A 23,100-nucleotide genomic window follows, 5' to 3' on the forward strand; every position below is an offset into this window, starting at 1 on the left:
ATTCAAAAAGGTTGTTGAATATGGATATAAAACTTCAGAAACTCCATCTGTATAAAATATGCATTTTACCTCGTCTGAAGTATGATCCATATCCTTTCACTGAGGTAGAGAATAGTGAGGCACCAATAGCACTGCCGTGACTACTGATACATACTTGTCCCCAGTAAATTTAAAAGCACAATAATATATGCATTTGGTTTTTAGGACCTGCAAACAAAGAGGATGAAGCAGAAGATTCCCTGTTGGGTAACGAAGTACTATTACAGTCACATTCAACAGTTATTGATTTTCTATCTGATCAAACAGCCAAGGAAAGAATATCAGAAGCAACAAGCACTTCTGTTCCATTAAGTGACCATACCACACCTTTAGAACAGCAAAGTGTTTCTGAGAAGAAGGTACTAATGCCAACTAGCACAGTGTTAGCAATATTTGCACCATCTGGTACAGATCTGATCCCACCGATTGTTAGTGAAAGCTTAAAAGGGACCTCTGATTTGTCCACATTACAGGCCTCAACATCAAACACATCTGGTACAACAAAGCAGCCTAGTTTTGACAATGATACTATTCGCGACTACGAGTCTGGATCGGGGACTGGGCAAGACTTTTTGTGGTCCTGGACTACAGCAGTCCTTCTGCCAGTTGCTTACAGTAAGCCAGAAAGTGGGTCACTGGACAGCAGTTCAGTTCAATTCTCAAACGTGGAAATTTATGATGAAGTTACTGATTATCTGACCAATCTACCTGGTGTAAATGCAGGCAATTTGATTGATAAGCCTCCTGAAACAGACGCAGATACAGTTATCTCCAATGAAGTAGATGTATCTTTAATAACTGAAACAGTTACAGACAGTAATACTGGTATTGAAATCAAATCTCATATTGCAGAGGCAATGAGTAAAAAAGCCCCTGTTGAATGGATGCCAGATAACCTACTAGAAGAAACAGTACAAACATCTGAACCAACAGAAGATTTTAATTACTATTTCAGTGACTCAACCTTAAGGGCTCAACCCTTCACAGAATATTCAACAGCATTGGAGCCAACTGAAAAGTCCTTTGCTGCAGTGGCGACAGTCACTGAATCATCCACCGATGGTCAAGCAATAACAGAAACCTTTGTCACAGAGCATCTAGGAACAGAGTCATCTACCAGAGGAAACCCCACTACTACTACTTTCATTATGGAACAGTTCACTACAGGATCATTAGCCAAGGGACACGTATTAACTGAACTGGACACCACACAGCAAGAAATGTTAGAATCAGCCACTATGGAGCATGCAGTGACAAAGTCTCTCCCCACTGAAGATGTGGTAGTAGAGCCATCTACAATGGGTCAGCTGATCCCAGATTCATCCACCATAATGCAATTTATCACAGCATCTTCCAACATGGAACAACTGAAGTCGGAATCATCCACCATAACAGGTTTCTCTACCTCACCGTGGGCAGCCACAGAAGTGACCATAGATGCATTTTCCTTAGGCCAGTCAATATCAGATTCTTCAAATGAGATCCAACCAAGCACAGAATTACCTAATGATTTGCAACCTTTTACCAAAATATCAGCTCCACAAGACATTGAATTCTCCAATGTTATTGTTAGTGAATTGAATAACCCTGTCCTACATAACATTGGTACTTCCACTGTGATGGGACCTGCTACTCAATCAAATATAGCAGTGCAGGGCTTGGTGGGTGTGTCTATTTCAGGGCACAATCTTAGAAAATCATCAACTACTCTTCAAGCATTCAATGAATCTGATCATGATGTATATTCTGATGAAGAATCTATCGGGGGAATACATCCCATGACAATATCTCCAGCAGCACAACCTGCCAGTAAACCATCAATAGCAGTGGATATGATGGCAGAGTATTTTCCTATGGGCCACCATGATTTGACTATTGTAGAGCACAATGAAATGAAACCTCCTCAGGATGTATCCCAGGATGAAGTAATATCGTCTGAAGTTCAAGATATTTCAACTGAGCTGGATCTTTCAGACATAATCGATCATCATGAAGAATCAGATAATGAAGGAATGGCTAGTGCCTATACAGAATTTGCAGTTGCTATTCCAACAACGGGAGCTACATCAAGTGATAGTCACATATCCCGACAGGCACTGGTAGTCTTTTTCAGCCTGCGTGTGACGAATATGATTTTTTCAGATGACCTTTTCAACAAAAGCTCACATGAGTATAAAGCACTAGAACAGCGATTCTTGGAACTAGTAAGTTCACCATTTCAAAAATGACTTCAAATCAATTTATTATAGCTTGTTTATTATAATTTAAACCAGTGACAACACTTAAAAAGTATTTTATTGCATGTAGAGTGCTTTGGGGTGTCCTGAGGACAAATAATGCTATATAAATTATCTGGTTCCTTACTAATAGTTAAGCCATAGAAAGCACCTCAATACTTATAAGGCATGTTTGACTCTCAGTAATGAAGAGATGGTGTCGGGGAGGGTTTTGGGTTTTTGGGACATTGGGGCCAGTTCTGGGGGAGGTGGGACCAGTACAAACTGGACAGGTTACACCTGGGCAGGACCGGAACTGATGTCCTAGGGGAGTATTGGCTAGAGTGGTTGGGGAGGGTTTAAACTAAAATGGCAGGGGGATGGGAACCTTTGCAAGGAGTCAGAGGAGGGGGGGGGGGGATCAAAGACAAGAACAAAAGACAGTAAGGGGAATAAGTGATAGGCAGAGAAATCAAGGGCCAGAATCAAACAGGGCCACAGTGAAAAATAGTAGGAAGGGGACAAGTAATGTTAAACAGACAAGCCTTAAGGCTTTGTGCCTTAACGCGCGGAGCATTCGCAATAAAGTGGATGAATTAATCGCGTAAATAGATGTAAACGGGTGTGATATAGTTGGGATTACGGAGACATGGCTGCAAGGTAACCAGGGATGGGAAATGAACATCCAGGTGTATTCAGTATTTAGGAAGGACAGACAAAAAGTAAAAGGCGGTGGAGTTGCATTGCTGGTTAAAGAGAAAATTAACACAATAGTGAGGAAGGATATTAGCTCTGACAATGTGGGATCTGTATGGGTAAAGCAGAGAAACACTAAGGGGCAAAAACATTAGTGGGGGTTGTATATAGATGCCCATACTGTAGTGGTGATGTTGGGAATGGCATTAAATGGGAAATTAGATAAAGGAACATCTGTAATTATGGGTGAATTTAATTTACATATAGATAGGGCAAATCAAATTAGTCACAATACCGTAGAGGAGGAATTCATGGAGTGTATACGGGATGGTTTTCTGGACCAATACGTTGAGGAACCAACTAGAGAACAGGCCAATCTAGACTGGGCATTGTGTAATGAGAGAGGAATAATTGACAATCTAGTTGTGCGAGACCCCTTGGGAATGAGTGACCATAATATGATGTCATCAAGATGGAGAGTGACGTAGTTGATTCTGAGACTAGGGTCCTGAATCTTAATAAAGGAAATTACGAAGGTATGAGGCGCGGGTTGGCTATGATGGATTGGGAAACCTTACTTAAAGGGATGACGGAGGATAGGCAATGGCAAACATTCAAAGAGCGCATGGATGAACTGCAACAATTGTTTATTCCTGTTTGGCGCAAAAGTAAAACAGGAAAGGTAGCCAAACCATGGCTTACAAGGGAAATTAGAGATAGCATTAGATCCAAGGAAGAGGCATACCAGAAATAAAACAACAGACCTGAGGATTGGGAGCAGTTTAGAATTCAGCAAAGGAGGACCAAGGGATTGATTAAGAAGGGGAAAATAGAGTACGAGAGTAAGCTTGCGGGGAACATAAAAACTGACTGTAAAAGTTTCTATAGGTATGTGAAGAGAAAAAGATTGGTGAAGACAAATGTAGGTCCCTTACAGTCAGAAACAGAGGAATTTGTTATGGGGAACAAAGAAATGACTGACCAACTAAATACATACATTGGTTCTGTCTTCACCAAGGTGGACATGAATATCATACCAGAAATATTGGGGAACACAGGCTTTAGTGAGAGGGAGGAACTGAAGAAAATCAGTATAAGTAGAGAAATGGTGTTGGGGAAATTGATGGGATTGAAGGCCGATAAATCCCCAGGGCCTGATAATCTACATCCCAGAGTACTTAAGGAAGTGGCCCTAGAAATAGTGGATGCATTGGTGGTCATCTTCCAAGATTCTATACACCCTGGAACAGTTCCTACAGATTGGAGGGTAGCTAATGAAACCCCACTGTTTAAAAAGGGAGGTAGAGAGAAAGCAGGGAATTATAGACCAGTCAGCCTGACGTCGGTAGTGGGGAAAATTCTAGAGTCCATTATCAAAGATGTTATAGCAGAGCACTTGGAGAACAGTGGTAGAATGGGACAGAGTCAGCATGGATTTACGAAAGGGAAATCATGCTTGACAAATCTACTAGAATTCTTCGAGGATGTAACTAGTAGAGTTGATGAGAGGGAGCCAGTGGGTGTGGTTTATTTGGATTTCAGAAGGCTTTCGACAAAGTCCCACATAAGCGATTAACGTGTAAAATTAACCGCATGGGATTGGGGATAGTGTATTGCGATGGATAGAAAATTGGTTGGCAGGCAGGAAACAAAGAGTTGGAATAAACGGGTCTTTTTCCGAATGGCAGGCAGTGACTAATGGGGTACTTGCAGGGATTGGTGCTCGGACCCCAGCTATTCACAATATATATTAATGATTTAGATGAGGGAACTCAATGTAATACCTCCAAATTTGCAGATGACACAAAAACTGCTTGGGAGGGTGAGTTGTGAGGAGGATACAGAGGCGCTTCAGAGTAATTTGAACACGTTTAGTGAGTGGGCAAATGCATGGCAGATGCAGTATAATGTGGATAAATGTGAGGTCATCCACTTTGGTAGCAAAAACAGGAAGGCAGATTATTATCTGAATGGCTATAAACTGAGAGAGGGGAATATGCAATGAGACCTGGGTGTTCTCATACACTAGTCGCTGAAGGTAAGCATGCAGGTGCAACAGGCGGTAAAAAAGGCAAATGTATGTTGGCCTCCATAGCAAGAGGATTTGAGTACAGGAGCGGGGATGTCTTGCTGCAATTATACAGGGCCTTGGTGAGGCCGCATCTGGAATATTGTGTGCAGTTTTGGCCTCCTTATCTGAGGAAGGGTGTTCTTGCTATAGAGGGAGTGCAGCGAAGGTTTACCAGACTGATTCCTGGGATGGCGGGACTGACGTATGAGGAGAGATTGAGTTGGTTAGGATTATATTCGCTGGAGTTCAGAAGAGTGAGGGGGGATCTCATAGAAACCTATAAAATTGTAACAGGACTTGACAGGGTAGATGCAGGAAGGATGTTCCCGATGGTGGGGGAGTCCAGAACCAGGGGTCATAGTCTAAGGATACGGGGTAAACCTTTCAGGACTGAGATGAGAAGAAATTTCTTCACCCAGAGAGTGGTGAACCTGTGGAAGTCGCTACCACAGAGACCAGTTGAGGCCAGAACATTGTATGTTTTCAAGGAGTTAAATGTCGCTCTTGGGTCGAAAGAGATCAAAGGATATGGGGGGAAAGCGGGAACAAGTTACTGAGTTGGATGATCAGCCATGATCATAATGAATAGCGGAGCAGGCTAGAAGGGGCGAATGGCCCTGCTCCTATTTTCTATGTTTCTAATAATTGGGGAAATCCTGCCATTGATTGCTTTTTTTGGAATAAAATTAAGCTTTTACTCCCAAGATAAAATTTAATTACTGCTACGCTGCTCTTTTTCTCATCTAATTCCAGACTAGACAGTTCTGGTTCATTTAGTTTTTGATGATCCTTCACTGTCAGATAAACCAATTCGAGCACGTCATCTATATCTTTCTGATCTTGTACTCATAACTACTATTTCCTTCTGATTGATTTAAATTGAAACTTAAACAGTCTGTTTGATATGAGACAGATATTCATTGAATGTTACCGAACATCAATTGGATGGATTTTCACTTCAGATGTAGAATCAAGGGGACATTTAGACTGATCGCCCAATGAAATGTGTGAGAGACTTTAACTCATTTTGATTGGCTAATAAAACTCAACAATGACAAGTGAGCTTCCACAATCTTTCCAGTGTAAATGGACAACTTGCCAAAAGGGGACAGGATTTCAGGTGGGCCCAGTCACAATGTAGAGAGAGGGGGCATCTTTAAAGTGAGGTGCAACCTCTTAAAATGAAAACGCTGTTTTTTGTTATGCACACTGGGAGGTGAAACTGGGGTTCTGTTATAGCACAGGCAAGGGTACCAGGATTTTCAAATGCTGCTGTGGAGATCTTGTTGGAGCAAATGGGAGGGAGGGGGGTCACAGGGACATCCTGTTTACCTCCAAAAGGATGAGAGTCCGAAACCAAACATTGCAACAGACTCTGAGCAAATAAATGTAATACAGTAGAAAGTTTAATTTTCTGACTGTTTTGACCAAGGTAATAATTACTTCTTGTGACATCTCTTTCTCTGCATCACACCTTGCCACAGTACTTCATTCTTACAAAGCACTCCCATCCCCCCCTCCATCTGCTCATACTCTAACTAGCAATGGGGATTAATTCTACCCTTCTTCTGGTTTCTAATTGCGCGCTGGAGAATATGTGGTCTTCCCATGTATCTCTTGTCCCTTATGAAGATGGAAAATAACACACTAATGAGTACAAGCTAGTACTATTTGTTTTGGAGGTTAAGTAATGCACCAAAAATGCGAATGGTAAATCAACTTACCGGTGCGTACACAATCATCGATTTTAGGAATCTCATAGTTGAGGCACCAAAATGCAAAAGGCACATTACTTCAAAAAATAAATCCTGCAAAATTAGAATCAGTTGACATGAGATTCATATTCCATTTTTAGAATGGGGATCTTTTAAAAATTGGACTAGCAACAGATCTTTAGGATGAAATAGTCAGATTTATCTCTTGGTAGGCCTTCAAAATTAGATATTGTCCATGGACAAGAAAAGTTCCAGTTCACCGAATGAATCTAGACTCTGCCAGAACTGAAACGTGGCAATAAGCACTGTGATTTATGTCAAGAGACTTCTTTCATTTACTGGCTATTTCCTATCAAGTAAAGCAACTGATCATTTAAAAGATTTAGCATTTTGTGAGGTGAGATGGCAGTGTATTGAAATTGCTATATGTTTTTGTAGATCTTGCATTGACGGAGTTTTGCCTTTATCACGATTCCCCTAATGGCTCAGCATTTTGTGTAGATCAACATGTCTTGAAACAATAAAGAAAATTTAGGATAGTTGTTTCTCACTGAATACAATGATTGGGTTTGATTGCATGTAGACTGTTAGATATATTGTTCACTATATACCAACTTTGCCACAGAGCAGTGAGTTCCTCATACAGCTGTCTGAGATGCAACTGGCCAAATCCATTAAAAAAAATTGAATTTTCACCAGTCATTTTAAATAAAAGAAATTCCAATTATGCCAGAAATATAATACCAACAGAAAAGAGCTGTTAAAATTCTTTGTTCAGTACCAAACCTACTTCTGTTCAGAATATAATTTCTTCTGTTTTCTTTTTAATCAAGGTGGTTGATGTGCTGGTGGGGGTGCATTTTGGTGATAGCGACCACAACATGGTACAATTTAAAACAAAAACAAGAAATGCTGGAATCACTCAGCAGGTCTGGCAGCATCTGTGGAAAGAGAAGCAGAGTTAACGTTTCGGGTCAGTGACCCTTCTTCGGAACCTTCCGAAGAAGGGTCACTGACCCGAAACGTTAACTCTGCTTCTCTTTCCACAGATGCTGCCAGACCTGCTGAGTGATTCCAGCATTTCTTGTTTTTGTTTCAGATTTCCAGCATCCGCAGTATTTTGCTTTTATGGTACAATTTAAGCTTGTTATGGAGAAAGAAATAGACAAGTTGCAAAAAAAGTTTTTGGATTGGGGGAAAGCGAATTTTAGTAAAATAAGGCAGGATCTGGCCAAGATAGACTGGAAAGTGTTGCTTGTCGGGAAATTTACAGAAGAGCACTGGGGGGCATTCAAAAAGGAAATGGGGAGGGTACCGGCCCAACATGTTCCCTCCAGGGTAATGGGTAGGAGCAACAAGCCCAGAGAACCATGCATGACCAGAAACATTCAGGGTACAATCAGAAGGAAAAGAGAGGCTTTTAGCAAATACATGGAGAGCAAATCAATGGAAGCATTAGTGGAGTACAGAAAGTGTAGGATGGAGCTTAAGAAAGCAATTAGTAGAGCTAAGAGGGGATATGAGAAAGCTCTGGCTGGTAAAAGAGAAAATCCCAAGATATTCTATAAGTATATCAATGGGAAGAGGATAACCAGGGAAAGAGTAGGACCCATTAGGGACCAAGGGGGAATTTTGTGGGTGGAGCCAGAGGATATTGGTTGGGTGGTGAATGAATACTTCACATCTCTCTGCACCCAAGAGAGTGAGGATGTAGATATGGAACTTAGAGAGAGAGAGAGAGACTGAGGTTCTTGAGCTAATTGTCATAGGGAGTGACAAGGTATTGGAGGTTTTGGAAGGCTTAAAAGTGGACAAATCTCCAGGTCCAGATGATTTGTGTCCCAGGATGCTGTGGGAGGCGAGGGTGGAGATTGCAGGGGCTCTGACCCTAATTTGTAATTCCTCTCTGGCCACGGGGGAGGTGCCAGAGGACTGGAGAACAGCTAATGTGGTCCCACTATTTAAGAAAGGTTGTAGAGATAAACCAGGGAACTATAGACCAGTGAGTTTCACATCAGTGGTAGGGAAACTATTGGAGAAAATACTGAAGGAGAGAATCTATCTCCACTTGGAGAGGCAAAATTTGATTAGGAATAGTCAGCAGGACTTTGTCAGAGGGAGGTCATGCCTAACAAATTTGATTGAATTTTTTGAGCATGTGACCAGGTGTGTAGATGAGGGTAGTGCAGTTGATGTAGTTTACATGGATTTCAGCAAAGCCTTTGACAAGGTCCCACATGGGAGACTTATCAAGTAAACAAATGCACATGGGATACAGGGTAACTTGATAAGGCGGATTCAAAATTGGCTTAGCTGTAGGAGACAGAGTGATGACAGACGGCTGTTTGTGACTGGAAGCCAGTGTCCAGTGGCGTACCACAGGGATCTGTGCTGGGGCCCCTATTGTTTGTCATTTATATAAACGGCATAGATGACTATGTGGGGGGTAGGATCAGTAAGTTCGCGGATGACGCAACGATTGGCCGAGTGGTTAACAGTGAGGTGGCGTGTCTTACGTTACAGGAAGATATAGATGGGATGGTCAAATGGGCAGAAAAGTGGCAGATGAAATTTAACCTTGAAAAGTGTGAGGTGATACACTTTGGAAGGAGTAATGTGACACGGAAGTATTCAATGCATGGCCTGACACTGGGAAGTTCCGAGGAACAAAGGGACCTTGGCGTGTTTGTCCATAGATCTCTGAAGGCAGAAGGGCAGGTTAATAGGGTGGTGAAAAAGGCATATGGGACACTTGCCTTTATCAATCGAGGTATAGATTACAAAAGCAGGGAGGTCATGTTGGAGTTGTACAGAACTTTGATAAGGCCACAGCTGGAGTACTGTGTGCAATTCTGGTCGCCACATTATAGGAAGGATGTGATTGCAATGGAAGGGGTGCAGAGGCGATTCACCAGGATGTTGCTTGGGATGGAACATTTAAGCTATGAAGAGAGGTTGGATAGGCTTGGGTTGTTTTCACTGGAGCAGAGAAGATTGAGGGGTGACCTGATCGAGGTGTACAAGATTATGAGCGGCATGGACAGGGTGGATAGGGAGCAGCTGTTCCCCTTAGTTGAAGGGTCAGTTACGAGGGGTCACAAGTTTAAGGTGCGGGGTGGGAGGTTTAAGGGGGATTTGAGGAAGAATTTTTTTACCCAGAGGGTGATGACGGTCTGGAATGCACTGCCTGGGAGGGTGGTAGAGGCAGGTTGCCTCACATCCTTTAAGAACTACCTGGATGAGCACTTGGCACGTCATAACATTCAAGTGCTGACAAATGGGATTAGGTAGACAGGTCAGGTTCTTTAATGCATCGGTGCAGACTAGATGGGCCGAAGGTCCTCTTCTGCACTGTATTATTCTGTGATTCTGTGAAGACGCAACACCTCACACTTACTGAAGTCGAATTCCATCTGCCACTTTTTTGCTGATTTCCCCCACTTTATCAACCTCCCTTTGTAGTTGTCTGTGGTCTTCTCAGGAATAAACTGTGCCGCTTATTAGGTATAATTTGAAAGTTTTGACCTCAGCCACTCTAAACCTATCTTCAAATCATTTAAGTTCCACTACCTTCCTCCAATCACTCAGAAATTCTGCCCATAAGTTCTAAGCTCTGTTTTATCTCTTTTAATCAATTTTTAATCCAGGTTTCTCTCCACCCTCTTCTGTACCCCTTAATATCTTCTAATAATCTTCTTGTCAAAGGCTTTCCTAAAGTCCATGTACATTGCATCCACTTTCCCACATCCACCGTGTCCACTACCTTTGCAAAGGATTCTCTAGGGTTTATCAAACATGTTCTCCCCTTTTGGAAAAATGTGAGACTTTGGAAAAGACATGGCAGTGAGCAAAATGCATAATAAATGGAAATCTAGTGTGTAATGCAATTAAATTTATAAAGTGAGTTTTGCTTGCTTTTTTTTTCTAGCTTGTTCCCTATCTGCAATCTAATCTGACTGACTTTAAGCATCTTGAAATCCTAAACTTCAGAAATGGTAGCATCATTGTGAACAGCCGCATGAAGTTTGCAAAGCCTGTTCCACAGGATGTTACCAATGCAGTTTACCTAATCCTGGATGATTTCTGCAACACAGCATACCAAACTATGAACCTTGCCATTGATAGATTTTCTCTGGATGTCGAGTCAGGTAAACTATTTCTACTGTTTTACATTTGTTTCCTGAATGTTTCTTTTTGTGTCTACATTTGGATACATGGGAATGTTCTGAACCATGATATCCTTGTAACCATGACCAATTCTAAAGCATGACCAGTAAACAGAAGCTGTGGCCGTGGGTGATAATATCAATGGTTTCATCCATCTTGCTCCAAAGCAGTGCATTGTTGAGTTGCTTGGCTAAGTTTTATGTAACTCACCCTGTCAAATGTTCAATTGATGAACTTGAACATGACCTATTGGAGGTCTGTTCTTTTAGAAGTCAAACACTGCTTCCATTTTAGCTGTTTGCTACCTATTTCCTATTTTGTTTTGTCATTGTTGAAAATCAGATAAGGAAAACAAATAATAGCATAACACATATATATCTCCTGGTTTATGATATAGAACTATGTAATATTACATATGAAAGTTATGTGATCAGCATGGCATGCATGGTTCAACAGACGTACAGATGAATATAAACATATAGATTAGAAATAAGCAACAAATTTGAAATGGGAATGAAATGCATCCAAATTTAACACTTCATGTATATCCTAATTGATAACACTTTGAATAATTTTGGATTCATATTTTCTCTTTTTCTTTTATGCTTTCAATGAGAACAAACGCATTCTGTGGCCACATGAAAGTCACCAGCAAACCGCTTTTCAATTCTGTTTATTTAGTGAGGACTTTGAGATATAAAAATGTTGTCATTGGTATCAAAACACATTCTTCTCCTGTACTGACTGACTGTGCCACAAGGTACCGAGAATTTGAAAAGAAGGACCATGTTCACACTAAATGCCATAGGAGCTGGATCCTTAGGTCCTTCAATCTTATAGACTACAACAGCTTTAACGTAAACTGTTTAGAAGGCTGATATTTTGGATGTTCGTGTCTGACTACCTGACTATATCATTAATAGGATTTAAGTAATCCAGGTTCTCTAATGTTCATCCCTGGTATCAATGCTGATAATAGTTACATAACAGTAGGGTGATTAACCAAGGTTCTGTAGAGTTCACAGGCATTATGTAGAGATAGAATTGAAGCCAGGGTTTAGTAGTGCTAAATATGTTTACAGTTCTCTTATGAATTTTTTTTTTGTGAATTTACTAAATACAAAAATACAGCATTTAGAAACAGCGCACCAAGACTTGGATGATAAATAAAAGGTGGCAATGTTTTTTAAAAAAATGTCTGTATGAAGTCATCTAGAGAGGTTTCTTATTTGTCGCTCCTGGGAAATGCTTAGCTCTTGAATATGATGCTGGCTGAAGACCCGTTACATGAGGTCTTTGTCCCAGATGGTTAGTGTTAGGAAATACTCTTTTCGAGGTGCAGTAAGATATAACCACCAACAGAATTGAGAACTTGCCACTTACTAGGATTGAAAATCAAGAAGTAGTAACAAATAGCAGATACTCTGACTGTTCACAGGGATATAACATATTAATATTATCCAACAGAGGGTACATCAAGAGCACCTGTTTGTCGCTAGAGACAGAAAACTATGGGGCTCAATTTTGGGAGGGGGAGTCTGCCCTTTGTCTGCCCTTTGAGACCTGGTGGTCTCATATGGCCAGGTGGGTGGTCCTTCCTCTGAGGGCCGTCCACGGCCCATGGAGGGCCCCCTGCGGCAGAGCCACCCCCGCCCTCACCAACAACCCCCACCCCAACTCCCTCGCCAGGGTCTGCCGGGACTGGCCCGTCCAATCCTGACCCCACTTACCTTGGGCCGGGGGCCTTCTCCATTTTCGCTGCCCTGGGTCTCCTGCCTTACCAGCAGTGGCCACCACTCCCAATGGTGCTACTCGGTCTGCTGAGCTGCTGGCCCTCTGATTGGACGGTAGCGTTTGGGGCGGGATATTGTCCCTTAAAGGGTCGGAAGCTCTGATGGCCAGGGGTCCAATAGAGGGCCAAGATGGAGTTGTTCCGCACTCCCCCAAAACGTCCACCCCGTCACCGGGACCGCATTGCCGAAATAAAATTCAGCACTGATGTCGGGGGTCCCCTTCTGAGGCCATGCAGTATCACCAAAGCAAGATCAGGACATATCCAGCACCTGCCTAATAGCCCACATTTTCAGTGTCCTCCCACCACAGGAATGCAGGAAGGGCAGACAATGTTTGTTCCTGTAAGCTTATAAACAGCTACTTTAAAGGATCAGTTACTCTGATTGCATTGGTCAGGACCGCAAAGCTGGCAGCTGAATTTTGCATCTTTCACCCTCCCAACTCCTTCCATCCACATAATCACTTTTATTCTATCTAGGAGATTTCTAAAATCATTACTTTTTAATGTTTCTCCCTCTGAACTTTTCAAGAGTTTGCAGTTTGATTTTACAGAAACATAGAAGAGTTTATGATTTACTAGCAGCTGAAAAATAGGAAGTCAAGGGTAGTCAAAGGAAGAGAATAAGAGCAAAATGCTGCGGGTGCTGGAACTCTGAAATGAGAACAGGAAGTGCCAGAAATAGTTAGGTCTGGCAGCATCTGTGTAGAGAGAAAGAGAGCTAACATTTCAGGTCTGTGACCTTTCATCAGAACTGGCAAAAGTTAGAAATGTAACAGTCTTTGAGCAAGTGAAAGTGGGGGGAGGGAAGAAGAACAAGAAGGGAAGGACTGTGATAGGACAGAGGGAGGGGAGGAGAGATTAAATGACAGATATGTCATGGAACAGAATACAAATGGAGTGCTAAATAGTCGCAGCGAAAGACAAAGCATGAGTCCAGAGAGAGTGCTAATGGCAGAATAATGAACAGCTCTGTCTGAAAGCAAAAACATGAAAAATAAGCTTAAGACTAGCACATGGTTAAAAAATAAATAATTAACAAAGAAGCAATATATATATAAAAATAAAATAAAAACATAAATAAACAAAAAATAATGGGGCTTATGGTCTGAAATTATTGAAATTAGTATTGAGTCCAGAAGACTGTAAAGTGCCTCATTGGAAGATAAGATGCTGTCCCTCAAGCTTGCGTTGATGTTCACTGGAACACTGCAGCAGGCCGAGTGCAGAAATGTGGGCATGGGAACAAGGTGGTGAATTAAAATGGCAAGCAACCAGAAGCTCAGGATCATGCTTGCAGACCGAGGGGAGGTGTTCTGTAAAGCAGTCATCCAATCTATGTTTGGTCTCCCCAATATAGAGGAGATTGCACTGTGAGCAGCGAATACAGTATACTAAATTGAAAGAAGTACAAGTAAATCACTGCTTCACCTGGAAGAAGTGTTTGGGGCCTTGGATGGTGAGGAGGTAAAAGGACAGGTATTACCCCACCTGCAATTGCATGGGAAGGTGCAGTGGGAAGGGGACGAGGTGTCGGGGATGACAGAGGATTGGACCAGGGTGCTGCTAAGGAAACGATCCCTTCGGAATGCTGACGGTGGAGGGGAAGGTGTGTTTGGTGGTGGCATCAAGTTGGTGGTGGCGGAAATGGTGGAGGCTGATGGGGTGGAAAGCGAGGACAAGGGGAACCCTGTTGCAGTTCTGGGAGGGAGAGGAAGGGGTGAGGGCAGAAGTGCAGGAAATGGGTTGGACACGGTCGAGGGTCCAGCCAACCACAGTGGGGGGGAATCCTCGGTTGAGGAAAAAGGAAGACATATCAGAGGCGCTGTTGTGGAAGGTCGCATCATCAGAACAGATGCGTCGGAGATGGAGAAACTGGGAGAATGAATGGAATCCTTACAGGAGGCAGGATGTAAGGAAGTGTAGTCAAGGTAGGTATGGGAGTCGGCGGGCTTAGAATGAATACTAGTAGACAGCCTATCCCAAGAGATGGAGCCACAGAAGTCGAGAAAGGGAAGTGTCGGAGATGGAACATGGGAACGTGAGAGAAGGTTGAAAATTGGAAGCAAAGTTGATGAAGCTTTCCAGTTCGGGGCGAGGACAGGAAACAGCACCTATACAGTCATCAATATACCAGAAAAAGAGTTAGGCGAGGTGGCGTGAGTAGGACTGGAACAAGGAATGTTCGACATACCCCACAAAAAGACAGGCATAACTAGGACCCATACAGGTACCCATAACAACACCTTTTATTTGGAGGAAGTGAGTGGAGTTGAAGGAGAAGTTGTTCAATGTAAGAACAAGTTCAACCAGGCAGATGAGGGTGGTGGTGGATGGGGACTGGTTGGGCCTCTGTTCAAGGAAGAAGCAGAGGGCCCTCAGACTGTCCTGGTGGGGGATGGAAGTGTAGAGAGATTGGATGTCCATGGTAAATAGGAGGTGGTTAGGGCCAGAAAACTGGAAACTGTTGAAATGACGTAGGGCATCAGAAGAGTCACAGATGTAGGTGGGAAGAGACTGGACAAGGGGAGAAAAAATAGAATAAAAATAGGAGGAACCAAGTTCAGTGGGGCAGGAACAGGCTGAAATGATGGGTCTACCACAGGGTTGTCTAACATACGGCCCACGGGCCAGGATCCATCCCGGGGATTTAAACTGTACCTGGGGCAATTCCTCATCCTCACCAGGGGTCCATGACTGGAGATGAGAAGTTTCCCACTGGCATCTTCTTGCAGACCAGCTTTTTAAAAAAAAATCTCTTGTCAGTTTCACAGCTGCCAGTTGCTGACATCAGGAACTGTTGTTACCAACTTTGGGAAGTTTCAGGGTTTTTTAAAAGCCCACCAGAAAACCCCAAATCTGTTCGAAGTTGGGCAACGGCTGTTCCGGATGTTAGTATGTCAGCTGTGAAACGGACTTGCAATTCAAAAAAAAATTCAGCCATCTGCTGAGCATTCCCGCTCTCTGCAACCGTCAGACAGAGAAAGGGGGCAGAGAGAGAGGGAAAGAGGGGCAGAGAGAGAGGTGGACAGAGCAAGGTTAAGAGAGAAAGGGAAAGGGGGCAGGGGGGTGCGGAGACAGAATGACATTTATCTGGAATACTCCGCATCACTGCAAAAAATGTGTGGGAAAACATTGACTACTTGTGCAAGCAAAAATTGCCAGGTATCTCACTAAATCAGTGTCCAACATAGTGACGAGAAAGTAAGTCAATAAAGTAGATTCTCATTTAAAGCTTCTTCACAAAAATGTACATTTGGTTGCTGTTTTGATTAATAGTAAGATAAATTTTAATACCTTTATCTTTCCGAAATTGTCTCACTGGCACCCCCCGTGTAAGAAAAAATTGTAATGTGGCTCCCCATACGAAAAGGTTGGACAACACTGGTCTAACAGGACATTCCTGTTTGTGGATTTTGGGAAGAAGATAGAAGCGGGCTGTTTGGGGTTGCGACTATGAGGTGGGAAGCTGTAGAGGTAAGATCTCCAGAGGAGATGAGATCAGTGACAGTCCTGGAGACAGTGGCTTGATGTTCAGTGGTGGGGTCATGGTCCAGGGGGAGGTATGAAGAAGTGTCTGAGAGTTGGAACTCAACCTCTGCAAGGTAGAGGTCGGTGCGCCAGACAACAACAGTACACCCTTGTCAGCGGGTTTGATCACAATGTCAGGGTTAGACCTGAGAGAACAAGTGTAGCAAGTTCAGAGGGAGAGAGGTTAGAATGAGTGAGGGGGGCAGAGAAATTAAGAAGGCCAATGTCACGTCAACAGTTTTCAATGAAAATATCAAGAGTGGGTAAGAGGCCAGAGGGAGGGGTCCAGTTGGGAGGAGAGTACTGGAGGTAGATGAATGGGTCTGCTAGTCAGGGGAAGGACTCCTGGCCAAAGAAGTGAGACTGGAAGCAAAGGTGATGGAAGAAAAGCTCAACATCATGTCGAGCATGAAATTCATTGAGGTGGGGGCGTAAGAATATAAAACTGAGTCCTTTGCTAAGTACAGATCGTTCAACGTCAGAGAGGGGAAGGTCGGAGGCAATACACAGCAAGGGGTGAGATTAGGAGAAAGAATGGGGTCAGATGGAAGGGGAAGAAAGATCTGGAGGGGTGTTGATATCTATGAGTTGCTGGAGCTTGCATTCCTTAACACCTGAAAGGAAGAGAAAAAATTGGGTGACTGCTTTGAAGAGCACCTCCACTCGATTCGCAAGCGTGATCCCAAGCTTCCAGTTGCTTGCCATTTTAATTCACCACCTTGTTCTCATGCCCACATTTCAGTCATCAGCTGCTGCAGTGTTCCAGTGAACATCAATGCAAGCTCAAGGAACAGCACTTCATTTTCCGATTAGGCACTCTACAGCCTTCTGGCCTCAATATTGATTTCAATATTTTCAGAACATGAGCCCCATTATTTTTTTTATATATAGATATATTTTTTATTTTTAACCATGTGCTAGTTTTAAACTTATTTTTCATGTTTTTGCTTTCATACTGAGCTTTTCATTATTCTGCCATTAGCACTCTCTCTGGACTCATGCTTTGTCTTTCGCTGCAAGTATTTAGCACTCCATTTGTATTCTGTTCCATGACATATCTGTCATTTAATCTCTCCTCCCTCTGTCCTATCACAGTCCTTCATTCTTGTTCTTCTTTCCCTCCACCTCGCACCCCCCCCCCCACTTTCACTTGCTCAAAGACTGTTACATTTCTAACTTTTGCCAGTTCTGATGAAGAGTCACAGACCTGAAACGTTAACTCTGTTTCTCTCTACACAGATGCTGCCAGACCAGCTGAGTATTTCCAACACTTTCTGTTCTCACAGTCAAAGGAAGGGTGGGGTCGATTAGGACCAAAAAGGAGATAATCTTGTGAAAACAGAAGGAATGGCTGAGCTACTAAATGAGCACTTTACATCTGTCTTCACTCAAGGAGGATGTGGCCAGTGCAGTAGTAAAGGAGAAATTAGTAGAGAAATTGGATGAGATAAAAACAGATGAAGAGGAAGCACTGAAAAGTTTGGCAGTCTCAAAGTAGAAAAGTCATCTGATCTGGACAGGCTACTGAAGGAGGGTGTAAACTCTGGAGGTTCTGGCCACAGTCTTCCGATTCTCCTTGGATTGAGGGTGGTGCCAGAAGATTGGAAGATTGCAAATGTTGCATCCTTTTTAAAAAGAAAATGGAAGAGGGATAAACTCGGCAACTACTGCCCAGTCAATGTAATTTTGGAGATGGGAATCTTTTAAAGACAATAATCCAAGACAAAATTAATAAGAATTTGGAAATGTGTGGGCTAATAAATGAAAGGCAACCTGGATTTATTAAAGGCAAATTGTGCTTGATTGATTTGATTGACTTTTTTGACAAAGTAACAGAGATGGTTGATAGTGCAGTTGATGAGTGTACAGACTTTCAAAAGGCTTTTGACAAAGTATGACACAATAAACTTGTTAGCAAAATTAAAGTCCCTGGGATTAAAGAGACAGTGTCACCATAGTTATGAAATTGTCTAAAGGACAGACAGCCGAGTTGATTTTCAGGCAGGAGGGACGTATACAGTGGTGTTCCACAGTGGTTGGTAGGAGGCCCACTGCTCTTTTTGATGCATACTAATGACCTGGACTTGGTCATTTAGAGCATCATTTTAAAGTTTGCAGATGATACAAAACTCAGAAATGTGGTAAATAAGGAAGGTAGGAATAGACTTCAGGAGAACATAGACTGGTGAAATGGATGGATAAAGGGCAGATGAAATTTAATGCAGAGAAGTGAAAAGTGATACAATTTGGTAGGAGAGGCAATGTGAACAAAGTGGTATAATTTTGAAGGGGTTGCAGAAACAGAGACCTGGGGATGTATGTACACTGTTATGACTGAGGCACTGTTTATTCTAGTTCCACTTCTTCACAGGTCACAACACATATTTTAATTTTTTGCCACTTACCGGTACGGTCAATCATAGACTCTTTTTTTATCCTAGAATAAAACACAGCAAATCAGGTTTCTTCAATAAACAACAAAATTATCAGTTTATAGGGCAATAATAGTTGGGGGTTTCAACTACCCCCAATATCAACTGGGATACAAACAGTGTGAAGAGCACAGAGGGGACAAAATGCTTGAACTACATTCAAGAGAACTTTTTTAGCCAGCACGTAACAAGCCCAACAAGAGGGGGCGCAATTCTAGATTTAGTCTTCAGTAATGAAGCTGGGCAAGTGGAGGAAGTAACAGTGGGTGACCATTTTGGAGATAGTGACAATAATACAGTAAGTTTTAGCATAATCATGGAAAAGGACAAAGATAAAACAGGAGTAAAAGTTCCAAATTGGAGGAAGACAAATTTTAAGAAACTGAGAAGTGACCTGGTGAAAGTGGACTGGATACAGCTTCTTGAAGGAAAATCAGTGGCAAACCTCAGGAGGCACTCAAAAGCGAGATACTACAGACACAGTGTAGGCGTGTCCCCACAAAGATAGAGGGTGGTACTGCCAAATCTAGAGCCCTCTGGTTATTTAGAAGCTCACAGGGTACGTTAAAGCTGAAAAGGAAAGCTTATGACGATCGCAAAAATCTTAATACTTCAGAAAGCCTAGAGGAGTACATGAAAAGTTATTGGCAAGTAAAATCAAGGAAAACCCAAAGATCAATACATTAAGAGTAAGAGGATAACGAAGGAAAGGGTCGGGCCTATCAGAGATGTACAGAGGAACTTATGCGTGAATGCAGATGATGTGGGCAGGGTTCTTAATGAGTTTTTTGTCTCTGTCTTCACAAAGGAGAGGGTTGATGTAGATATTGTAGTTAAAGAGGAGGAATGTGAAATATTAGATATGATGAGCATAATGAGAGAGGAAGTACTAGAGGGTCTGACATCCTTGAAAATGGATAAATCACCAGGGCCGGATGGATTGCATCCCAGGTTGTTAAAGGAAGCCAGGGAGAAAATAATGGATGCTTGAGGATCATCTTCAAATCCTCACTAGACACATGAGAGGTACCAGATGATTGGAGGTCTGTGAATGTTGTACCATTGTTTAAAATGGGTGTGAGGGATAGGCCAAATAATTATAGGCCGGTCAGTCTGAGCTCGGTGGTGGGTAAATCGTTAGAATCTATTCTGAGGGATGGGATAAATTGCGACTTAGAAAGGCACAGATTAATCAGGGAAGTTCAGCATGGAAGTTGAGGGAAGGCCATGTCTTACAACTTAATTGAATTTTTTGAGGAAGTAACAAGAAGGATTGATGAAGGTAGTGCAGTGGATGTGGTCTACTTGGACATAAGTAAGGCATTTGACAAGGTCCCACATGACAGATTGGTCAGTAAAATGAAAGCCATGGCATATAGGGGAATATGGCAGGTTGGATCCAAAATTGGCTCAGTGACAGGAAACAAAGGGTAGTAGTCAACGGATGTTTTTGTGAATGGAAAGCTGTTTCCAATGGCGATCCACAGGGCTCAGTGTTGGGTCCCTTGCTGTTTATGGTATATATTAATGATTTGGACTTAAATGATTGGGAAATTTGCTGATGACACAAAAATTGACCGTGTAGTTGATAGTGAAGAGAATAGCTGTGGACTCCAGAAAGATATCAATGGTTTGGTTGAGTGGGCGGAAAAGTGGCAAATGGAATTCAATCCAGAAAAGTGTGAGATAATGCATTTGGGGAGGGCAAATAAAATGAGGTAACACACATTAAATGGGAGGATATTGCGAGGGGTAGAAGAAGTGAGAGACCTTGGAGTGCATGTCCCGAGGTGCCTGAAGGTGGCAGGACAGGTAGATAGAGTGGTGAAGAAGGCATATGGAATGCTTTCCTTTGTTGGCCGAGGTATAGAATTCAAAAGCAGCGATATAATGCTGGAACTGTATAAAATGCTGGTTAGGCCACAGTTGGAGTATTGCGTACAGTTTTGGTCACATTACAGAAAGGACATAATTGCTCTGGAGAGAGTACAGAGGAGATTTACAAGAATGTTGCCAGGGCTCAAAAGTTGCAGCTATGAGGAAAGGTTGGATAGGCTATGGTTGTTTTCTTTAGAACAGAGGAGGCTGAGGGGTGACTTAATTGAGGTGTATGAGGGGCCTAGATAGAGTAAACAGGAAGGACCTGTTTCCCCTAGTGGAGAGGCCAATTACCAGGGGGCACAGATTTAAGGTGATTGGTAGAAAGATTAGAGGGGACGTGAAGAAAAGCTTTTTCACCCAGAGGCTGGTGGGTGTCTGGAATTCACTAATGGTGGTGGATACAGAAACCCCCAATTGTTGTAAAATGTACCTGGACATACACCTGAAATGCTGTAACTGGCAAGGCTATGGACCAGGTGCTGGAAGGTGGGATTAGATTGGGTGGCTAGTTTTTTTTCCGGCAGGCACAGACATGACGGGCTGAATGGCCTCCTTCTGTGCCGTAATTTTTCTCTGGTATTACAAAACAAGTCTTAGCCAGTAATGAAGTAAAGAATAAATACACAGATTGAAATATTAAAGTTCCCTTTTTACCTTGGCCCCTCACATACCACGCACACATACACTTGTTAACCAGAAAAATAAAGGGATTTGCATTTTGGAGCTCTATTACAATTAAAAAAGCAGACAAAATACTTGCTCATTCTCGAAGAAGAAAGAGAAGATATGGAAAGATGTCCTTTGTTTTGGTTTGGCATCCCAAATACGTATAGACGGCTGTCACTGGGATCTTCCTAGCACAGTTCTTTTCAGGTGATGTTGAAGATCAGTTTGGGTAGGCTTCCAGGAAATGCGGCAACAAGGTTTCAGACACAGGCCTTACATGAGGAATGCAGCCACAGTTTCAGTCTGCTTCTTACATTTGCTTTTCAGCTCCTCGAGTGATGGAAAACTGGCAGTTTTTTTCCAAACTGCTGCAACAGACTGAGTTGAGGTGGTTTGTTCTTCTTGGCAAGTTTTCTCCAACTCCTTTTTAAACCACGGTTCATCCCCAACTGCCTTTTGTAACAATTCAGAGTGAAACCAAAAACATTCCAGAAGTCAAGCCTAGTGACCACTATAAATCTTGACCTGTCACTTCTCTGTAAACGTCTTCCCAAGTCAAAAACAACCCCTGCTGGGTAATTATTTGAAGACAGGTGCCTTTCAGTAGCTGTTTACAATTCAAACCTCTCAGTGACCTTGAAAAACCCCCACATCCATTGATTCCTTTGCAGTTTTAAAACATAAATTCTCAAAGTTTAACAAAAAGGTGGAAGCACTCATAACAACACCAATCTTTGAAGGTGGCAGGGTAAATTGAGGCTGTTTTATTTTTTAAAAAAGTATGTGGGATCCTTGGCTTTATAAATAGAAGAATAAAGTGCAAAAGCAAGGAAATTATGTTAAATCTTTATGCAACACTGGTTAGGCCTCAGCTGGTGTATTGTGTTCAATTCTGGGCACCACACTTCAGGAAAGATGTTAAGGCATTAGAGGGGTGCAGAGTGATTTACTAGAATGTTACCAGGGATTGAGGGATGTCAGTTATTTGGAGAGACTGGAGAAGCTGGGGTTTGATAGATGATATTTTGGAGAGGTGTTCAAAATCCTAAATGCTTTTGATGGAGTAAACAAGGATACATCGTTTTTAATGGCTGAAAAGTCGGTAACCAGAGGGTATACATTTAAGGCGACTGGCAATTGGCGGCATACTCATGGTTTGTTCAATACAGCAGTTGGAAGGTGCAAACTATTTTCTAGTTTGGGCCTTGTTAACATTTACTCAGTAAGTTGCAAGTGTCAAAAAGGGCACCTCTGCAGGTCGTAGGTCTGGGGAAGAGGAAAATCATCCAGCATCGTGCCACACAAGTGCCAGGCAATGAGTATCTCAAACGAGAGAATCTAACCATGTCCCCTTGACATTCAATGGCATTACGATTGCTGATTCCCCCCACTATCAACATCCTGGGGGTTACCATTGACCAGAAACTGAAAGGGAACGGCCAGGTAAATACCATGGCTACAAGAGCAGTTCAGAGGCTAGGAATCCTGCAGCAAGTAACTCACCTCCTGACTCCCCAAAGCCTGTCCACTATCTACAAGGCACAAGTCAGGAGTGTGATGGAATACTCTCCACTTGCCTGGATGGATGCAGCTCCAACAACACTCAAAAAGCTCATAGAAACATAGAAAATAGGAGCAGGAGTAGGCCATTCGGCCCTTCGAGCCTGCTCCACCGTTCATTATGATCATGGCTGATTATCCAACTTAGTAACCTGTTCCCGCTTTCCCCCCATACCCTTTGATTCCTTTCAACCCAAGAGCTATATCTAACTCCTTCTTGAAAACATACAATGTTTTGGCCTCAGCTGCTTTCTGTGGTAGCAAATTCCACAGGCTCACCACTCTCTGGGTGAAGAAATCTCTCCTCATCTCAGGCCTGAAAGGTTTACCCCAT

General features: G+C 42.6%; 1 protein-coding gene across 1 annotated transcript in view; it reads left to right on the forward strand.

The window, feature by feature from the left end:
- Positions 1-23,100, forward strand: part of impg2a (interphotoreceptor matrix proteoglycan 2a) — a 98,527-nt gene that overhangs the window by 62,607 nt on the left and 12,820 nt on the right. The window contains 2 exon segments of the mRNA XM_068039986.1: positions 205-2,243; positions 10,666-10,885. Of these exon segments, the coding sequence (XP_067896087.1) occupies positions 205-2,243; positions 10,666-10,885 (2,259 nt within the window).

This window comes from Heterodontus francisci, chromosome 10 (assembly GCF_036365525.1).
Source record: "Heterodontus francisci isolate sHetFra1 chromosome 10, sHetFra1.hap1, whole genome shotgun sequence".
Lineage (NCBI taxonomy): Eukaryota > Metazoa > Chordata > Chondrichthyes > Heterodontiformes > Heterodontidae > Heterodontus > Heterodontus francisci.